The sequence below is a fragment of the Suncus etruscus genome, chromosome 2 (genome assembly GCF_024139225.1).
Source record: "Suncus etruscus isolate mSunEtr1 chromosome 2, mSunEtr1.pri.cur, whole genome shotgun sequence".
Classification (NCBI taxonomy): domain Eukaryota; kingdom Metazoa; phylum Chordata; class Mammalia; order Eulipotyphla; family Soricidae; genus Suncus; species Suncus etruscus.
The window spans coordinates 150,960,264-150,981,657 of record NC_064849.1 but is presented as its reverse complement, the minus strand read 5'-3'; the positions used below and the strand labels follow the sequence as shown (position 1 = coordinate 150,981,657).

General features: G+C 36.5%; 1 protein-coding gene across 1 annotated transcript in view; it reads left to right on the top strand.

The window, feature by feature from the left end:
• MCTP1 (multiple C2 and transmembrane domain containing 1) overlaps positions 1-21,394 on the top strand; it is a 397,320-nt gene that overhangs the window by 361,945 nt on the left and 13,981 nt on the right. The window contains exons 19-20 of the mRNA XM_049769129.1: positions 13,400-13,509; positions 17,515-17,624. Of these exons, the coding sequence (XP_049625086.1) occupies positions 13,400-13,509; positions 17,515-17,624 (220 nt within the window). The remainder of the gene's footprint in view (positions 1-13,399; positions 13,510-17,514; positions 17,625-21,394) is intronic.

The window sequence follows — 21,394 nt, the reverse complement described above, 5'->3', positions numbered from 1 at the left end:
GGAATCTTACGTTCTATCAAGGCTCAAATGCAGCTCTTCATCTAATTTTTTCCCCTATGCTTGTTGCTCTACTCTTCTTCATTCGAATAAACCCAACCTTATTTGTTGTTCAAAATGTATATAGTTCTATTTCTTTTTGTATCATCTTCTAGATGTCAATTTGTCTTTAATTATTTCGAAAATGCCCCCACTCTGCTTAAAGCTAGCATACTCTTGCACACTATCCTGGCCAGAATTCATTGCAAGGTGAGGCTCAGGCCTCACCTGGTAGTGCTTGAGGGCCTCCAGGATAACATTAGTGATGCCCAGGGGACCATTTGGTGCAGTTGATCTAGATGGTGTTGGCCACATGCCTGGTGTGCACCTTATTAGCTACCATCTCTCCAGCCTTATGTAGTCTTTCAAAATGTGAGTTATGTTGCTATTTCCCTGGGTTAAACTCTCCAGTGACTTAACATTGTGCTTAAAATATTGATCCTGTTGCAATATCTGGGATTTCAGACTCGCTGTAGCACTGCTTTTCTCCTAGCATCCTATGTCTCTCCTCCCTACACCTGGCTGGCAGGTTCTAGGCACTTTTTCTTTTTAGCAAAGCAAAATTGTTTTTATTTAAATAAAGTTACTTAGGGAAGTGTGATAGGAGAGAAAAGGAAATAGAGATAAGTGTTCATGAGAGAAAAACAGACTTCTCCAGAGGGAAATATTCCCTGATTCATTCTCCTATTTAGTTGGTTCTTGTCATTCAGATCTCATTATGGTTATTGTCTGTTTGCTTCCAGGTTAATCCGTACCCATCCTTCTCCCCAAAACACATCGGTTTGGGGGAGGTTTAAGATTTTAGATTTAAGAGACTTAAGATTTTAGGAGAACAGATAAAAGGAAACAGGTAAAACAAAAGAAGCAAACAGAATGCTAGGACTTCTCTTTTGCCCTCTTCTTTTTTTCTCCTCCTGTCCCCACTTTCTGCCACTGCCTCTGCAGGCATTTTCGAGCAGTGACCAGTGTTTGTTCTTTCTCGAATAGAGTTTCCTTTGGAACTAAAAGCTCCACTCTGTAGCACTGTACGTGTATGGCTCTGGCTCCTGTCAGGGTGGATCTGTGAGATCTAGTTCGGTTCCGGCCCTGCTATCTCTCTCTCTGCTATTGACTTTCTGTATGTCCATTTTATTCTCTGTCCTTCTCTCACCAGTAGAGCCACTTTTCTTTATTGACTTGTTTTTTTTGAAACATTGAGAATTCTCCTGACCTGAATGGCTATCTGATAAGAACAGCTGCCTCCTATCTGACTCCCACTCACTGTCCAGTCTGTGCATCTCAATTCCTTGGTTTAATCTCTCCAATGATCTTCCTAGACAGATAAGGTCTTGCATTAGACTACCATAATCTCAGGCATGCGTTCAAGTGTTTAAAACCTTTCCAAGATCTGTTTATTTTCATTTTACGATTTTTCCACTGTACTTTTTACTATTTGAATTTTTCTTCTAAATAAATGTTTGTTGCTGTATTGTTTATTACTCTATCCCCAGATCTTTGCATGTCATGGGCATTCAACACATAATTACTGATAAACTAATTTTAAAAATGGACTAAACAGAATACTATTTAAAAGGAGAGGTGGCTAGAGGAGAGATAGTACAGGAGATATATTATTTGCCTTGCACATAGCTCAGCTCAATCTCCAGTACCACATAAAGTCCCCTGAGCTTTACCAAGAGTAGCCCTGAGCATATCCAGGTTTGGTTCAGAAACAAAAAACAAAATACTCCAAAAGCAAAAACGGTGGATGTTGGATAGAATGGAATAAATGATAATAAGTCTTCTAAGTCCAAATGCATAGAAAAAATGAAAATATGAAAAGGCAGCTGGGCAAAAACAAACAAAAACAAAGCAAAACAAAAACTGCTTTCTTCTTTGGGAAGAAAGAAAATAAGTAGGAGAAGGAAATACTTTATTTAATATTTACAAATATGCCAGTTGCTTTATGTACATAATTTTCTTCCAAACCCAAACTAACATTTGCAGGTAGATATAATCTCCATCTTAATGGTAAAGAAATGGAACTTCTGAATGAGTAACACACACAAGGTTATACAACATAAAATGCGCAACAGGAGTTAAACAGACAATATTCATCTGCCTAGTTAGGATAAGCTCCGAAAAGTGCATTGTAGTCCAAAATCATACCTATCCTCTTCTATTTAAAATACAGCAATTTCAAGTTCTAACAGACTACTGTTTATTTTATTTTATTTTATTATTTTTTTGGTTTGGGGGCCACACCCGGCCTCGCTCAGAGATTACTCCTGGCTCTTCGTTCAGAAAACATTCCTGGCAGGCTCAGGGGACCCTCTGGGATATTGGGGATCAAACCCAGGTCAGTCCCTGGTCAGCAGCATGCAAGACAAACACCCTACCATTGTACAATTGCTCCAGCTCACTACTATTTTTAAAGGGTTTATTTTTTTCCTATGAAAGCAATGGCCACCCCAATACAGAATTTGAACTACTTTTAAAAAATTGATTCCTAAGTTTTTCATGCCCTTTCCTACATTCCCTCCCCAAATAAACTGAAAGCTCAGAAGTGATCCACACAACTAAGTAAATAACAATACCACCATCAGCTCAATAAAGGGCTTTTGGCATTTTCTTCCAGGTTGACTTCAGAATGAACCTGTTATAGTGATTTAGTCTATAGTAAGGAAGGGGTTTAGGAACTAGGTCCACCTCATATATCAGCAACATCCCAGAGAGCACGAAATTGTTATTCAGGTATGTGCTGCATATGGCATTAATCGAGAGAGATGGCATCACTTCTCTAAATTTACTAGCCCTTTTATTTGTACAAATATCACACTCTTGTTTTGTAGAAATTCATTGATTAGCCCTACCGCTTGACTTTATAAGGGGAAAATGAGTTCTCAATTCTGTTTTTGGTTTGCTACATCATGCCAAGATCTGAAAATATAGATGATGTCACACTATGCAGCTTTTAGGGAAGCTGGGGGGGGGGTGGAATCCCTTCAATAGAGAAGCAAATCTACTTTTCCTATCAAGGCAGACTATTAACTTGACTTGGACATTGTTTTATTTCTCAATTAGTTCTTAAGAATTTTTCCTGTCCCCAGTGTCATCCTCTCAGAACACCAAAAACTTGGAGCAAAAGAACAAATCATGAAAATTAAATAGCAATAAAACTGTTGTTGGCTTTATATAAAAAATTTTTTCAGTATTTAAATGGTGATTATTTCCAGAAACTTGGCAATTGCAACCATACAAATGATGAAATTGATTCCAGTCACAGTCCATCTTTGTTCATAAAGGAAATACCAGTAGTGTTTGAAAAATGGATTATTAAAGACCTTGGTTTGCTGAAGGTGGCTCATATGTTCTATTTGCTAACACAGCATCTTGTTGGGGAAAAAAATAATAAGTGCAGCTTTTCCCTACCCCAGATTATTTTCACTACAGATCTTTGAGCAGGAAATAAAAAACAGCTAATGGTTCATGGGGCATGTGGAATTAGTTTAAGCAAAACTGAGCCCTGCTCCTGCTGACCGCCTCCTCTTTCCTGTGCTGTTTTGTCTATGCTGGCCTTAGAATATGTCAACAAATCTCTTTTAAACTCAGATGGGAAGAAAGGATGGTGATTCTTTCTCTTTATGTAAGGGAGTAATTTACAACAGATGTGCTTTTTTTAGAAAGGTACAAGTTTGTCTTGTAAAATATTTGTAAAGAAAAATAGCCTCCGGATTTCACGAAGTAATCCTCACTTGGTTTTGGAGATGTCACAAAGAGCATTGTTTTCATAATACTAATATGATTCTTTTCTCACACAATTTGATTATAACTCGAAGTTTGTTTTTAGGACGAGCCAAGTTTAAATATCTAAAGCAATGTAGTGAAGAAATACCATATGTGACTTGATGGATCTTTGACAGTAACCTGAAAGGAGCCTTATTTAAGTTACAAGGCAAGGGCTAATGTCCCAGGCACCCATTTCTGTTGGTAAAGAAATTTTAACATCTCCAAGTTTCAGTATCCTCATCTGTAACTGTGGGAACCACCTTCTCTGCCATCCAAATGGATGAATAATTTAAAAGTTCCTTACAAACAGGAGACATGTACAGAAGCAATGTTGTTTTATAACAAATTATAAAAGAAAATTTGATGCTTTCACACCATATATTTAATACATGATTATATATCTACATATATATAAAATAAAAAATATATAACAAATTCTGATCCCTATGCAGCCACAAAGCTTGTTGAAGACAGATTACTGATTCTAAGGTGAAGTTTTACCTACATAAGTACTGACAGAGGAAATCACACAACAAAGAGTCATTGTGCTGAGTGAGTGTTATAAACACCGGCCTATAGAGAATGTGTAACTTGCACCCAGGGGAGAATATAGTAAACAAATTCTCTGCTCTGAATATCATATGTAAAATTCTGTATCTCAGATTAGAACGAGAGAATGGGTCAAAGGTGAGGGAATATCCATTGGAAGTAAACATTTGTTGGGTATTTAGGCAACTGGTCCTCAGTTTCTTAAGTACAGAATAAGAATAAAATAAGAGAGATATATTTTCTTCTTTATTAAGATTTACTAAGATGTAGCATTGAAAAATATTACAGAATTTCCACATTCAGTTTCTTCAACTAGTTTAGATTCATGACTAATATATATTGAGCAATTCCCATGAGCAGACTTTTGAGATATGTGCTTTAAAATGGGTCAAACTCATTTAATTTTACAGCCATCACAAAGGAAGTTTGCATTAGTATTCCCATTTTACAGGTGATGCTAACTCAGTTGTTCAAGAAAACATAACCAAAGAAATGCTCTCCATCATTTGAACAATACTTAGAAAAGGATCCCATTAGTCAGAAATCTAATCATCTTCATAATAAGACTTTGATAATCCAGAATAATGGTGCATTCACAGCTTTCTCTAAACTTTCAGTTGCCCTCTTAGCTCTGCATTTAATCTCTAAATATTATAAAAACACATTTCTAAACAAAATAAGTGATTCCAAAAGGTGTTAATCAGCACACACAAGCACAAATAACTTGTCAGGATAAAGACAAACTAGCCTCACATCCACTCTTTGGATCCAAAAGCAAGCCCAATGCTTCTGCCTTGTATTCTGTACTCAAGCTCCAACTACTACACCTTAAGAAAGAATAAGAAAAATTAGATCCCACTACCATCTTTTCAGATACGCCTTTTAATTTCTCAGAGGAGCAAAAAGCTATTTACCTTGTGATCTACTTTGTGAATATCTGATTCTAACCAGAAGGGATCTGGTGTACACCTTATATAACTTAAAAAATTTTCCCAATGTGTTCTAAGAGATCACGTGACTTAACCTGGGCCACCATAATCCTGACACTGCTTTCAAATTTTCGAAATCATTCCACTCTTTGTTCATTTTGACTATGTACACAAATTTGTATCCCAACACTTGAATTGGTGTGGGTGAAATTATCCTCATAGCTTATTTTCCTCTCTGGTTACTTAAGGACTGAAACCTCAAATGCAGCTTCTATTGTGCTTTCTTTCAAGGTTTGCTGGAGCAATATTCTTCTCTCTCTCTCTCTCTCTCTCTCTCTCTCTCTCTCTCTCTCTCTCTCTCTCTCTCTCTCTCTCTCTCTCTCTCTCTCTCTCTCTTCCACTTGGAGGCTATGGAAGGCAGAAGTTCTCTAGGACAAAAGCCTGAGATAATCTATAAAGCCACTCTCTGGAAAGTGCACTTCCTGCTGCTGGCAAGGAGATTAAGTCAAAGGTTTTGATATTGATATATAGCCCTAATCTTTTAAGAGCTTTCAAGCACTAGCAGGACAGTTATAAGGAGTTTTTTTTAATCATTAGGACTGGGAGATTTGTGTATCCTCTGGGGCCTCCATGCTGGGGGGGTTCTGAGTAGCAAGAAATGTGCTTGGAAAGGCACCATCTTGACAAGTCTGCATCCTTGGGTGCCTTCTGAAATGTTTACATTTATACTTCCTGAAAATGAACTACTTCAAGTCTTTTGCAAACAGTTATTTTTGCTTAATTGAAAGTTAACAATGGTTCACTTGTTTGTTTTTGCCTTGGCTTTTAATCCTTTTTTGTTTCTGATCTAAAATATTACCCCTCCCTTTCTTATATTCACCCCCAGCCACTGTCTTCTCATCCTCATCCTTAAGTCCATAAAGTATTTTTCCTTCAAATTATTATTTACCCTTCACTCCTTTTTTTTTCCTATCTGTTTTCTCAGTTTCTTCTTCCTCCTCTCCTTTTTCCTTCTTGGTCTCCCTCCTCTTTTTTCTTTTTCTTTTTGGCTTTCTTTCTAACCCCTGAAAAGAACAAGCTGCTGTTTTAAAAATGCCTGTTTATGTAGCTAATTCAGAGAATATTTATCTCCAGAATTGGTTACTTTACAGTCACTGTTGAGGTTACCTGCATGTGTATGATAGAAAGCACAACTAAATCTTACTAAATATTACCTGGTAGAAAGTGAGTACCAAAAAGCATAAGCTACCTTACAACAGAGGACAAAAGAATTTAGTTTAGGTAAATGCTCATTCTGCAAAAAAATAAACAAACAAACCAAAGCACGTGCAGAGTCAGCAGAAGAGGGGAAAAAGTGTATACTCAGTGCAACCATTATAAAGAATTTATCATCATTTTGTAAAATAAAATCTGACAAGTTAACACTAAGTTATCTGGAGCAAAACCAAAAAACATGCACAAAAGACTTCATATATTTGCTAATTGTCTCTTATATTTAAAATTTTTCATATCATTATGAAGAACACAAATCCATTATTAAAGAATTGATTCATATTGTATTATTAGTATCACAATGTTACAGACATTCTATTAATTGTTCTGCATGTATTATCCGCTATGCTTCAGTGTTCTTTATAACCCTGAAATGTAGACATTTTGACAGCAGTTTTTTTTTCCTTAAAAGAAAAATGTTGTCTTAAAAGTACACATTTGATCTCCTAACCTTAAATATATCACACTCCTCCAGTGTTCCAGTGGAAGGATCTATTTTTAAGGTTAATATCAAGAAAGGAGCCAAACACTGAGAAACCTGGATAAGGTTTGCTATAACAAGAACTGAGAGAAGATTCAGTAGCCAAGGGTCCCTGTGAGATGCCAAGCTGCTCTCTGTGATAATTCTAGAATACTCTGAGAATTCTCGAAATCCAGCTGAAGTACAGTTTTGTCTATATCTGAAAAAAGAAGAAATAATGGCAAAAATGAAAGAGCTAATTTCTTCTTTATATTCTTTTTTTTGAACCTGAACTTCAACTCTAATATAATTTACACAAATGAGAAGATACTTTTTGGTGACATAAATATTTTTTTAAAGAGGCTTAGTTATGATTAACCTTGTTAGTTAATTCTGTGATAGCTAACCATGGCTCTTCCTCCAGGAAATAAGTGACCATTTGCCTAGTTTTCATTTTATACTTGTAGTTTTAATTTAAGACTGACTGGCCCTCACTCTACGCTCTTGAAATCCTCTCATCCTAGAAAGTGGAAAAACATTAACTTTTGATGTGAACGTATAGTATATACTTACTATGATCAGAATAGCACAGGTAATTAGCAGATTCATTTTTTTATGTCAACAGGGCTGACTGCTTTCTAGATAGCAGTGATGACAGGGCAGAATGCAGTGGGATGCCTGGGGGAACCAACCCCATTCTAAGATAACCTAATGTCTATACTTTGACTCTTTCTACCTGTATGACAGAATCAATACATGAGGCTCTGATCATTTTAGTTTGAATATCCATGAACAGGATTCTCTAAATATTTAAGGTCCTTTAGTGATTCATTAAGTCTTGAGGTATTCCTAAATAGCTTCAAGCTTGGATGTAGATACTTCTTTGGAAAGAATCCAGTAGTTAACTTTCTGTCTCAGTATAAGAATAAAATGGGTAAATAAGAAAGAATCACAGTTTCAAGTTTTGCAGTTATTGATATTTTGTGAACTATTTAAAATAAGATTCTTAAACAATTATATAGAATCATTAGGAAAGGTTGTATAGTAAAATCTCACAGATTCTTAGGTTTATACTTATAAATGTCTTATGGGTAATTTTTCTTGTATCTTCAAAAGGACGCTAATAATGCATTGTGGGGGCAGTGTCATTATTGAGCCTTTGAATGATTAACTACCCTGTGATAATTCTTTCAGCCATGCTGGTTTTTAAAAGAAAGCCAAAACAATAAAAGAAATGTACCAATATATTCTCTAATAATAAAGTATTGAACATTAGTGAAAAAAAGTGTGAATTATTGGAAAGCAGCACAAAGCAAAACTATTACCCAATGCAGTTTGGATCATATACTGTATATAAAGAGTAATTACTTCATTGCTTGGAGACCACAGTGGAGAAATATAAAATTTGATGAATAGATATTTTTAAAATAAAAAATGTATCCCAAATTATTTGCTCCCCAAAAACTTAGCAACATTCCAGACCGTGTTAATCTCTTTTTTGTTTGGGAACTACACCTGGTTGTGTTTAGGGCTTATTCCTGCCTCACTCTACTCAAGGTTTAGTTCTAGTGGTCTCAGGTGTGCTATGGTGTGCTATGGATTGAACCAGGTAGGTGCTCATTCTGGGACTCAGCAGAAGGGAGTTTGTCTTGCACGTGGCTGACTTAATAGTTATGCATATTTACTTGTAAAAACTATAATTGCCACCAACACTTGAATTTTAAAACTATCTATTATAAAATCCTTAAATGACATATTTTAATATAAGGGTCTCTTTCTTTTGGGCAGGGTCTATAGGGTGCTAAAACTCAAGCCCAGGATTCTATATATGCAAGGCATGCACTGTATTACTGACTCACATCATCAGCCCTAAACAACATATCTAGGGTGTACAGCATGGGGAGTGCACATCTAGTTGAGCACAAGAATAACTCCTAGATCTGCACTTAGGGATCACTCCTGACCATGCTTGGCAAAACATAAATGGTACCAAAAATTAAATGAGGTTCAGTTGTATGTAAGACAATCACCTTCACCCCTGTACTATCTCTCCATCATCAAATGACACCTCTTATTAATGAAATTCCTACACTTATATTTGGACGCTATACTATTAACACATCTGTAACACTTAGATATTAAATCTGGTGACTTTAACACATCTGTCAGTCACACCTTCAAATCAAATTTATGGATTTTATATTTTGTTACGTTCTTTTCTTTAACTGAAAGATGAGCTTAAGGCTGCTAATGATATCTACACTAGAACTTTCTAATTGTTTCCAAGTTGTTGTTGTTTTTTTGTCTTCTCTGGAAAGGATCTGAGAGCTTTATAGGCAGAATAATATATTAAGGAGAATATTAAGTAAATTTAGGTGATCAAACCCAACTTGTCACATGCAAGACATGCCTTATCCATTGTTTCTAGCCCCTTTTCAAATATTTTTATTTAACAACCACTATAGGTACAATAATTAACTCCTCCCAACATGTTCATAACTTTTCCCTAGTAAATGAAGTTCCAATGAAAAGAGTTTTAAATGTTTGTCAAAAATCATAAATCATAATTTGTCATTACCCTACATTTTTGCCCATTTAGATTTTAGTGTATTTTGACTTTTGATGTAGTAATTTTAATTTTTTATTCTTATTTTGTTTTATTTTAGATTTGTTTGTTTTGGTGGGAGGGTCATACCTGGCTATACTCAGGATTTACTTCTGGCTCTGTACTCAGGGATCTCTCATGGCAGGGCTTGGGAACCATAAGTGGTGCCCAGAATCAAGCTTAGGTTGGCCACAAGCAAGGCCTACATGCTGTACTATATGCTGTACTACGACTGTTCTGGCCCCAATACATTATTTTATTTTATATTACTTTTGCTATCGTTTACTTTGTAATTTTTTTTATTTTGCCCCATATACCTTTATACCTTTTCTTCATTGTTGATGTTTGTTGCAATGACCTCCGGCTCATGCCTGGCTATAGTGCTCTTACATTCTAACTTTAGCAGTGGCTGGAGGTCATACCTCAGGTAGTGGTTCTTACATAGCATCACAGTTCTCAATGAGGGTCACACTCCTTTAGCTGTTCTTCTTGCACAGGGATAACACTTAGTTGAGACACAAAAATTATGGTTTGGCTTTTGTCTCTCTGATCATGGCAATGCTAACAATTATATTAACCAAAGGGCATACCTCTGGCTGTAGAGCTCACAAATCTGTCTAGTCTAGTGCTTGCTGTGAGCCTTACCCATAGGAATAATTCATCTGATTTGAGCACTGCCAGAAATTGTCAGTGGCACCCAAGATGGCAGAAAGCAAAGCTGCCAGGCTCAAGCTCAATGCATGTGTACACTGAAGATCTGAACTCATGAACTAACACTTGCAAGTCACGTTCTCTAAGCTACCATACTATTTATTCTCTAGTCTTCTTTAGTGATTTTCTTACCCAGGTGTTTTTAGAAAAATCATTCTAATCCCAAGGTCAGGAATTATCTGTATTTTCTTCCATTTTTTATAATTCACTTTTAGTTTTTTAAAATTTATTAAGAATGTATTTGGAGCTCTTTAAGGTAAATACTGAAATAGATTTGGGCTATCTCAAACAAATTGGAGGGTTTACTAAGGTAAGATTTGACATAATTTCCCCCAATAGCTAACAAAACTTTATTCTTTTTGTTGAATTTCTGTTAGTATTTGAACTTACACTAGTCTTTTTTAATACTCATTGTGCATATGTTAATTACTAAAATAGCTGATGCAATAAATATCTGCTCATATTTTATCTTTTGCAAAAATGCATAAGTGATACTTATTCTTCTCAACTAAAATATAAGCTCTTAAAAAGTTTTCAACTCTCCATTTCACTCTCCACCTATTTCACTACACTGTAAATACATAACATTTTCTTGATTAAATCTATATGTTCAGCTGGAATAAATTACATTCTTTTAATATTCAATGTTCAAATGTAGAAAATCAGTATATCTTATATAGATTCTATACAATTCTTGTTATGATCATGCCTAAGTATTTTTACAGCTGGTCTTTTTTTTTTTTTTTTTTTTTTTTTGATTTTTGGGCCACCCAGTGTTGCTCAGGGGTTACTCCTGGCTGTCCGCTCAGAAATAGCTCCTGGCAGGCACGGGGGACCATATGGGACACCGGGATTCGAACCAACCACCTTTGGTCCTGGATCGGCTGCTTGCAAAGCAAACGCCGCTGTGCTCTCTCCGGGCCCTGGTCTTAAAGATAGTTTTCACATAATTTTGAAGTGGTAAGACATTATAATCTCAACGAACTTCCATTGTATAATAAGCATCCTTTATTTTTAGCTTGATTTATTCTATATGTAGAAAAATGTTTATAAGACACTTTACTTCATAAACATAAATGTACATAGCTTATTCTTGGGAGAAAGCACTGAAAGCCATGGAAATTATTAGAGAAGACCAACTAGATAGCTATAAAACTAGAAGCTTCCACCAGTTATCCATTTTATTAGAAAGTATGCGCTAACATACATACTTTGTTTTAGTCTATGGATGGCTAAAAATATAAGAAATTGATACAACCTTGTCTGTAATGATGTAAAGACATTTTGGGAAGACAGTGAACACCAAAGAAATACTTTACTTGGTCCTTATATTTTGTGCCTTACACATTTCAATCTATCTCATTCTGGAACAATCCACTTGGGCCTAAAAGCAAGACGAATAATGGAGACAGTACCTCCCATGAGAATGAAAATGAAAGTGAAGGCACTCAGGAACAGAGACTTAAAGATCAGGTTTTAAACTGGCTTCTGTGTCCTCGGTGCCACTGTACCCTGTTGTCCTTGAAGAATGCTCACACACACCTGTCATTCATGGACCCTCTGTTTCTAAGATGGCAGCATGCCAGCCTCAGCCAAGTGTTCACAGTGAAAGTACTTTAGACTCTCCCAAAATCAAAGTCAGTATGTAAATGTGCAACATGACGACATTATTATTCTAGCTTCCTGGCTGCTTTTAGCAAGCACCGACTGCCACATGAGGTCTCAAGTGTTCTGGCACAGAGTGCAAGTGTTCCAAGAAGTTAAAGTAATGAAATTGGAGCCGCATTTCCATAGATATTCAAGCTGGCATGGAAGAATGGAGTCATGGAATCAGGGTTGGATGGTCTCCACAAACAGCCTAGGCAAATGTCTGTGATGCCAGGCTACTAAGCAAAATTTTCCTTCGTGAAAGGCCACCACTATTTCTTCCTCTGAGTCTAAAACTACAAAATGTGCACATTGTCCCCAGGCTCACCCACTCCAGGTGGTTTCTGCTTACGTCCACCTACCCATTTCCAGGAGCACATCAGCTTCACTTAAATCCAGCACAAATTAAGGAATTAAAATTAAGAACTAAACACAAAGAAGGGGAAACCTACCAGAACACACTACTTTCCAGAGTAGATGGTTATTATTCTTAGGAGGGGCTGGGCTTTCTAAACCAGTCTGTAAAGCTACAAAGATGTAGCCACTAATGGATTTAGCCAACTTTTGTTTATTATTTTGTTTGGGGCCATACCTGGAAATGCTCAGATGTTACTTTTGGCTTTGTGCTCAGGGATCACTTCTGGTAAGGCATGGGGACCATATATGCTTGAAAGGATTGAACCCAGGTTTGCCTCATGCAAGGGAAGGGCCTTACCCATTGTACTATTACTTTGGCCCCTATTTTGGTCAGTTGTTTAATTACTTACAGGTCTTCTCACTTATTTTTGTTTGGGGATCAGGGTCACACCCAGAAGTGCTTAGGATTTATTTCTGTCTAGTACTCAAGTATCACTTCTAAAGGTGCTGAGGAGAACCTAAAGTGCAACAAGTATTGAACCAGGGTTGGCTGTATGCAAGCAATTGCCTTAATCCCTGTACTATCTCTCTGACTGTTGGACTTTTCATCTGAACCCAAAATTCTCTATTTAAATATTTGGATCCTTGAACAACTTAGGCCTATAATTGGTGGGGCTCAAAAAAAAAAAACCTGGGTCTCCAAGTAGAGATTCATGATGGGGGGAAAAGGCCAGTAGAGAGCCCAGATTTGGTCATTCTGAACTCTAACATTTAATTTTTATACTTTCCTCTACTCCTGAGTCAGATGTTTTGTTCATCATGGCAAGAGCAATAGAATCTGTGTTTTTGCTCTGAGATCACCTTTATAGAATACAAGGCCATGATATCAACTACTGTTTTCTCCTCCTTCTTCCTATGTCCAAATCATATATGACTATATGGACATGCAGAGATCAATTTTAGGTTTAAAAACTGAAACTCAGTAGTAATTCAAAGAAGTTTAACACTGAATACCTGTATTTACATAATTCCCTACTCTCTTTCTCTCTCTTGTTTATGTTTTAGGACAGTGAAAAAAAAGGATTTATAAATAAGATCTATGCCATCCAGGAGGTATGTATCAGTGTCCAGAACATCCTTGATGAAGTGGCTTCCTTTGGCGAAAGGATAAAGAAGTGAGTGATGCTGACACGTGAGCCCTGGCCGCCTGGGGGACACATTGTCCATTTGTTTCTTGGAGGGTGAAATGCCACATTCCTTTTGGCAGGGGACACTCCTTCTGGGAGATCTACTGCTTCATTTCATCATTATTGACTTTGTTTTCTGCCAGTCTTTGGTTTTCTGAAAGGTCTGTCAAGTTCTTCCCTAAATTTCAGAACATATTGGTTGGAAAGAAATCATACTTTTAGTTGAAGGAATGATGCTGTCCTAAATTTTAGCATGTTTCAAACGGAAAGACTTTGTTCTTGAAAGATATATAACATTGTGATAGAAAACACAGTCAGCCAAACTGAAGGATTTCAGGTCACATTCCTGGTTTATTATTGTTCCATTTACATTTTTACTGTCGCTCCAAATTTTAAATTGATTTTAAAATATGCTCTTTCAAGTTTATATCTTTAAGTAGATATGATAATAATTGTATATGAAATACATTAGTGCTTTGCCATTTAGAAAACACATAGAATTTTGTAATTAAAATAATCCATTTACTGAATTTTTTAAAATACAGGAAAGATAATGTAAAATAAATAAGGCATTTACATTCTTTTCTTTTTAATTTTTATTTAAACACTACTGTTATAAGATTATTATTCATAATACAGTTATTTTTTTCCACAGATAAAGTTGTTCAGGATTGAATTATAGTCATATAATGTACAGCAACCTTCACCAGTGTGCATTTCCTGCCATCAGTATCCCCAGTTTCCCTCAGATACATTTTCTTTTTTTTCATTGATTTTCTGTGATACTGGGGATTGAACCCTGAGTCTCGCATATGCAAAACATATGTTCTATTACAGGGTACTTTGCCAGCTCTAAGAAACTTATATTCTTAATTTTATATTTTTATGTTTTACTAATATACTTAAGAATTAATTATAATAAGCTGAATTTATAGTTGACTGTCAGGAAAATATACTAAATTATCATACTAGTAAATTATGTGAAAATTGGCCTATATAATGATTGCTGAATGGTCTATTCAATATGGGAGTTGTATATCTATATATAGATAAGCCTATATTTTTCTATTGTCATATATCTATTCATTGTTTATTATTCATAACTAAAAGTGCAGTGCAGATTTGGAATCTTTGGCTTACACAGAATTTTAGAGGAGTAAATTATTTAAACTAAAGGTGTGAGTCATTCATCTGGTTCCTTTCTTGTTTCAAGGGATAATGCATTTTATTTTGTATAATTTCTTGCTTAATACTTTTCCACATATGCATAGATGCTGAGTTTCCATTTCCTTATATCATATTAGACAGAACAGCCTCCTTTTCAATCCAAATGCACATCTAAATAACAATCTCAGGCTTCTTATAACAGATTCCCATATCTTGTTCTTTGTCCTCTGTGTGTTATTTTCATTTTTAGTTAAGTTCCCTTGTCTTCCAAATCCTATCCACTGAAGCATAGTATGAAATCCTAAATGGGGCATTGTCCTATTAAGTGTTGACCTTTTTCTGAGGTATTCTGTGTTGATACCTGACAAAAAGCATCTTGTTTATACCAAAAGCCCTGGGTTTACTCTGAGATACTTAAAGAGCTATTCTGTGTAACACTGATTGATAGTATCTCTCAGAAAAGAAGCTTGACTTGAAAATATGGCCAATTGAAAGGTACAATTCTGGCTGTCAACAAGCCTTGGGAAATAAGAATCTTTTAGAATTTTCCATAACAGAGATAGGTATATATTTAGGTGTAGGTATATGTAGTTCTATAGACCTTATATGTATATATCTATATATGTATAAGCAAGGTATAGACATAGGTATAGACAGGCTGAAGTATAAGAACATAGCATAGGAACAGGTGATTTTTATAGGAGCATCTTTTTGTTTTGTTTTGTTTTGTTTTTTGGGGTCACACTTGGAAGTGCTCAGGGGTTATTCCTGACTCTATGATCAAAAATTGCTCCTGGCAGGCCCGGGGGACTATATGGGATGCCAAGATTCTCACCACTGTCCTTCTGCATGCAAGGCAAATGCCCACCTCCATGCTATGTCTTCAGCCCCTTATAGGAGCATCTTATCTACAGAACAATCCTTTGAATACTAAGAAAGAAACTTCATTAAGGTCATATGGGAAGTAATGCTAATCTAGACACTATCTCTATGTACAAAGTGAAAAAAAGCCTCTATAATTACCAGAGCTTATTCCCAAAGACTAATTCCAAAACTCTCTTAAATTCTATCATTTGGGGGAGAAGACCACACTCTAGGTTCCAATTCTCTAATGTATGGGATGAGAAACGGGCACTCTCTCTCTTTCTGACATTTGTTTCATTAGGAAGGATACTTAGCTCATTTATTATCATTCATTACTCCAAGAGGAATAAGGAGAGCACAGGGAGTGTTTCATTGAGGCTGCCCAGAGGATCTGAGTGAAGAGCCAGTGCCCTCACACATGGAGTAGTGTGATGGATGGCTCTGAGCTGAGCCACAAGGAAGCAAGCAGACCCTCTGCCTTCTGTTCTCTCCACAAGCAGGCATGAACCATGGCATTGCATGTGTCCATAAGGTGGGGGCATGTTCCTTTCCATGCTGATGGTCACAGGATGCTCCCTCTGGGCATGGAAAGAATGAAACCAAAGATGGAAAAGCCAGATCCCAAGTAGCTCAGAACAAGACAACCAGACAGACCCAAGTTTGGCTCTTTTACTAGAATAAAACATCTTTTAGAAAATGGTTGACCAAGAGAGATGCACAAAGCAGGCCATGCATCACAAAGCAGAGGAGCAACTCTATTTTATGCTGAGGTGCAGAATAGAAGAATCTATGCTCATTCTTTCTGGAATCAGAAACTGGTGCCAGGCAAATGTTACCCCAAGTGACTACATACAGGAACAGGAAATAAATGTTATTGTATCTCACATCCTATATAATTTCACTTTTTTCTGAAATGTCATTGTATCTTTGCTCACTAATAAAGAGCTGGGTTCATTCTCCAGGGGTTGTTTAGATGTAATTATATCACTTTGATCACACAAACATGTTACCAACCATAACCATGTTTTCTCCATTTAGTGAAAGTGGTCTTGATCATGTACAAGGGGAAGCTGAGGTAGTGAATCACACAGAAAAATCTAGGATTTGAATACAGATCTGCCATCTTCTTGGCTCTTTTCTTTAAGCCTCACTAGAGGGTAACTCCAGATCTCTTAGTTTAGTAGCCTTCCCTCATCAACCATGTTATCAATCACCAACTGTATGGAAACCAGATAGATCATCAGCCAACCCTGTTAGAAATCACTCTCTTCCAGCTTCCTTCCCCTTTTCAGTATTTCCAACAAATCTACCATGTGTCATGTTCTTTTTTGCCAGAAATAATATAGGGAGGATAGAAAACACTATTCTTCCTTAATTACCTATGTATTTCTGAGACAGCAATGTTGACAACTGAATTCAGACAAGGCTAACTTCTACTTCCCTTCTTCCTGACTTCTAGCTCCATTTGAAACAGCTGAAGTGGGAAGTTCATTTTCCTCTGAGGAATTCTAAAGTTCAGAGCATTTACACAGTAGTGTAAGATTTAGGAGTACAATTATTGTCTAGTCCAGATTTTGAATCACAACAATTGTTGTAGAGATTTGTGAACAAAGAATGACAGGCCCAGAGGCATTGTCTTCTAGGAGAATCGAAAGGAAATTGAGTAGTAGTTTTAGAAGTAGAAAAACAATATTTCTTTTTATATTTTTTAAACTAAGGAGTTCCCATGGAGTACAAACCCTTGAGACCCTGAATTCATCTCATATAATCTGGAGAGGTTGATGGCAAGATTTTATATCTAAGACCCATATCCTGATAGCCTCCTATAGTTAGCCTCTCGATACCAGAGAGAACTGCGGTTATCTTCAATTTGTTGTCTGACTCTGGAGTTAGAATCAAGTTAATTTAGAACTTTGAGAACAGTATGACATGCTCACATTGCTGTGTTGGTTTCTCATCCAGTACATTCAATTGGACCGTCCCATTCCTGAGCTGGCTGGCTATTGTAGCCCTGTGTGTATTCACAATAATCCTGTACTTCATTCCAGTGAGATACATTGTCCTTGTCTGGGGTAAGTAAAGTCTTTTTTTAAACTGTCTTCACTGCTAAGAACAAACAATTTTTAAAGAATGAGTTATACTGTCAGTATTTTCTTATATTTATGATCATGAAGCCATTCTATGATGAAAAGAGACAGGTCCGTTAAAAATCACAACAGGATAAAGATTTAGGTGGACCTGCAAAATGCATTTTTCTTATCTGGCACCATGGGCTCCATCATACTATAAACATGCAGTTGTGCAGATTCTTCATATATCAAAGTGTAGCTTTGTCTAGATATTATTCTGATTTATTTTCATCACTTATACGTAAACAGAGGCATTCTGATCCATACGGTGCATTTAGGACAATATGCTTGTGTGCTGTGGTACTTTATCTTGTGGAAGTGTCTGTAAACAAGGCACTGTATGTGGCCGCCTGCTTAGGAGGTCACCTTTAGCATGCAGGGAAAGGGTCCTTGGTATTGACAGGCAGCTTAGGAACAAGAAATCTGTTTTATGTGTGAATTCTTCAGACTCACTTTTAAGATGTTATTATCAGAGCCAGAGAGATAGCAATTTTCTGCCAGAATCACTTAAAATGTTATTATGGAGCCAGAGAGATAGTACAGTAGGTAAGGCACTTGTCTTACACATTGCATATTGATGGGTTAAATTCTCATCAACACATTTTGTCCCCCGGAGACCTCTAGGAGTGATCCCTGAGTAATCCCTGAGAACATCTGGGCATGGGCCTGCAAAACAGAAAAAAAACCATGTATTACTTTTGGATACTGAATTTTAATATACTAACTTTACATGGCAACAGTTTATTTGTTCTTATGCTTTACTTAGGTGATAGTTTGTTTGAGTATTTTTTTATAGTTTTGGTTTTTATTCTCCCCTCACTTAAAATTTATAATTTAAAAATTTAATTTTCATTCTCCAAGATCAACAAGCATATAAAACTATGCATCTCATGATATATAGAGGAAAAAAGAATAGGAACAAATGAAATTCTCTTACTGCTCTGACTTATATACACCTAAGATGGATACATCTTATAAAAAAATAAAAATAACCAAAAATGGTGTGAACTCTAAAAGTGGCCTGGTCTAAGAGTTGCCCAGAGAGCTAGTATAGGAATTAAGGTTCTTGCCATGAATACTCGGAGTATCCTCTGAGCTCCAATGAGTATGTCCCAACACTTGACCCAACCTCAAAAGATAAAAAAGTATATTATCATTTTTTAAAGATTTTTAAAGGATTATGCTAAAATAAAATGAGTTTGGGCTCTGATGTCTTCAAACCCTGAAAATTTAAGATTCCTACATCCCTGTTCTTTTTTTTTATATAATTTTTTATTTTGATCATAGTGGTTTACATGTTGACAATAATATTTTAGTTAAATATTTACATAACATCAGGGGGGATTCCCATCACCAAATTGTCTTACCTTCACCTCTGTTTTTGTCGTATCTCCCATATCCACTTCCTTCACCCCCAGGGCTGCTAGAATATGTGGTCCCCTATGTACCTATCCTACCATCTAGTAGTCTTGCATCTGATTGGTCTAGGTGTCTCCCTAATTTCCCCCTCTAACTGGGAGGTAGGCCTAGCTAGTTAAGTTTGCGTGATTTGGTCTGAAGAAGAGAAAAGTAGTAAACTGGGGTAAAAGCCTAATACTCCAAAAGTGGGCAGAGTCCTTCTAGAGGTTCTCATCATGGATTTGGGGGGCAATGGAGAAAAAAAGAAAATGAAACATTCCATCAGTACAAAACAAAACAAAACAAAACAAAAAAAAAGTGTCCATTATCCAGTGAGGACTCCAACAATAATGGTAAGCACCACACATGCTCCCTGTTCTTTTTGCCATCTCATTTTTCCTTAAACAAGTTCTCTGACTCTTTCCATTATTATCATTAGCATTTATGTTGGGTTGATAATGGAAGATGGAAAATGATTATTATCTTATTATTTTAAAATTTGATTTATTTCAACCATTTACTCCCATGGAGCCCAAGGTGCTGAGTGCTCAAGAGTAGCCAATCATATTCAGAGGCAACTGGATTTCACCCAGTATTTCTTTTTTTTTCACCGTTTATTTTTTATTTTTATTAGTTTTTTATTTTTAATTATGAGAACAAAGATGCAAAGAAAGGGGACAAGGTAAAGTTACAGTGGAAGGATAATCACCCATGAACAGAATTCTTAGTAGTCCCATTGCTGATATCTTAACTTTGAACTTTCAGCCAAAGAACATTAAGAAAAATAAAACAGAACCCATGTACAATTACTTTGTCCCTCCAGTCCCCAGATTGTAGTACATAATATTTCTTAGCAGAACACAAAGCAAACTAAAGACATAAAACTTATATAACTCCTTAAACATTGAAGGCGAAGTACTTTTTTACATTTCCATGCACATGCATGTTAGTTTAAGTTAACCTCAAAAGTTTAAGTGGGTTTTTTTTTTTTAAGGATTAGAGTCAAAGGAGCACAGTAAAAATGGTGTTAGAGTGGCAATTATTGTTTTCATAGGCCCACCAAAATATGAGGGACATGGAAAGGCCTAAATACAAGGAGACCCTACCCCTGAAGTTTCCTAGCATAAGATCAACTCTAGGCTCCAGGCAAACTAGTTTGTCCAATCCAGGTCATTGTCTGTAGTGCCAATACACTTTTATTTTTCACAAAGTCTCTGTTGTAGGTATCATGTTTCTGTATTAAAGATCCTGGAATCTGCATATCCTATATTGTAGTCAGGATGGTGCAGAGCGTCCTCTCGTTTCACCTCACAATTAAAGGGCAATGCTGAGAACCCTGTCCTGTAAGCAGGTCGTTGTTGTTGTCAAGTCTTCTTAGTGTTAAGGGAAGTCTCTTTTGAGCAGGTCGATGTCAGAGCCGTGATAGTGTCTTCCCTGGTAGAGGATTGCTTCCAGGTGTTGTTATAAAAAGACCTTGGATGTTTTGTAGATAGCTTCCCTGATTCTGGGGTGAATGGAGGATGCCCATTCTTCTGAGGCCTGTGCCAGGTCATTATATCAATGTTCAGGGTGTAAGGCCCCAATGCACTACGAGATTTGTGTGTTCAAATCTCTATTAGATAAGAACTTATTTGTATGTATAGTATTTTCCCATTTTAATGTGTCAATGCAAACAAGGAACAATGCCACTTAGCATTATTGGTGCATATGGGGGCCATAAGAACAAGTCCAAGAATCCCCATGACATGGTTCAATCATAAGCATTAAACTGAGGGACTCTTCCACCAAAATTCCTTATTGAACAGCTCACAAAGAGAAGACAAGATAAACAGTGGGTAGAATCATCACAGTAAAAGAATATTTAGAAAGAGTTATAGCTGTTAAAGAAAATACACATAAAATATTCAAAAGACATATGTGTCCATTTTATGTCTTTTGAAATAGGGGTTGTTAAATCCAATGCACAACGTTGGTCTGTGATTAGAACTGTGTAGTACTGAAGTTAAAATGGGTAAATGTGAGGTACTGATGGTTGGGGGTAGGAGAGTTAAGGAGTAATAATGAGCTTTGTAGGGGTGTGCGAAAGGGCAGAATCTGTTGGGGCAGGAGGTCGGTCTTGGTGCCTAACAAATTAAAGAACTGAGGGTAAAGAGGGTTAATTAAGGGGAAGAAAACGAATCCGGATTGGGAGATGAGGAAGTAGAGGGGCTCTGGTATGGAGGAGGGGAAATATATCACAGGGGCTATATACATTGTATAGATGAATTGTTTATGGATTAGGCTTGGCAGAGAGGACCACTGTATAGGAAGTCACA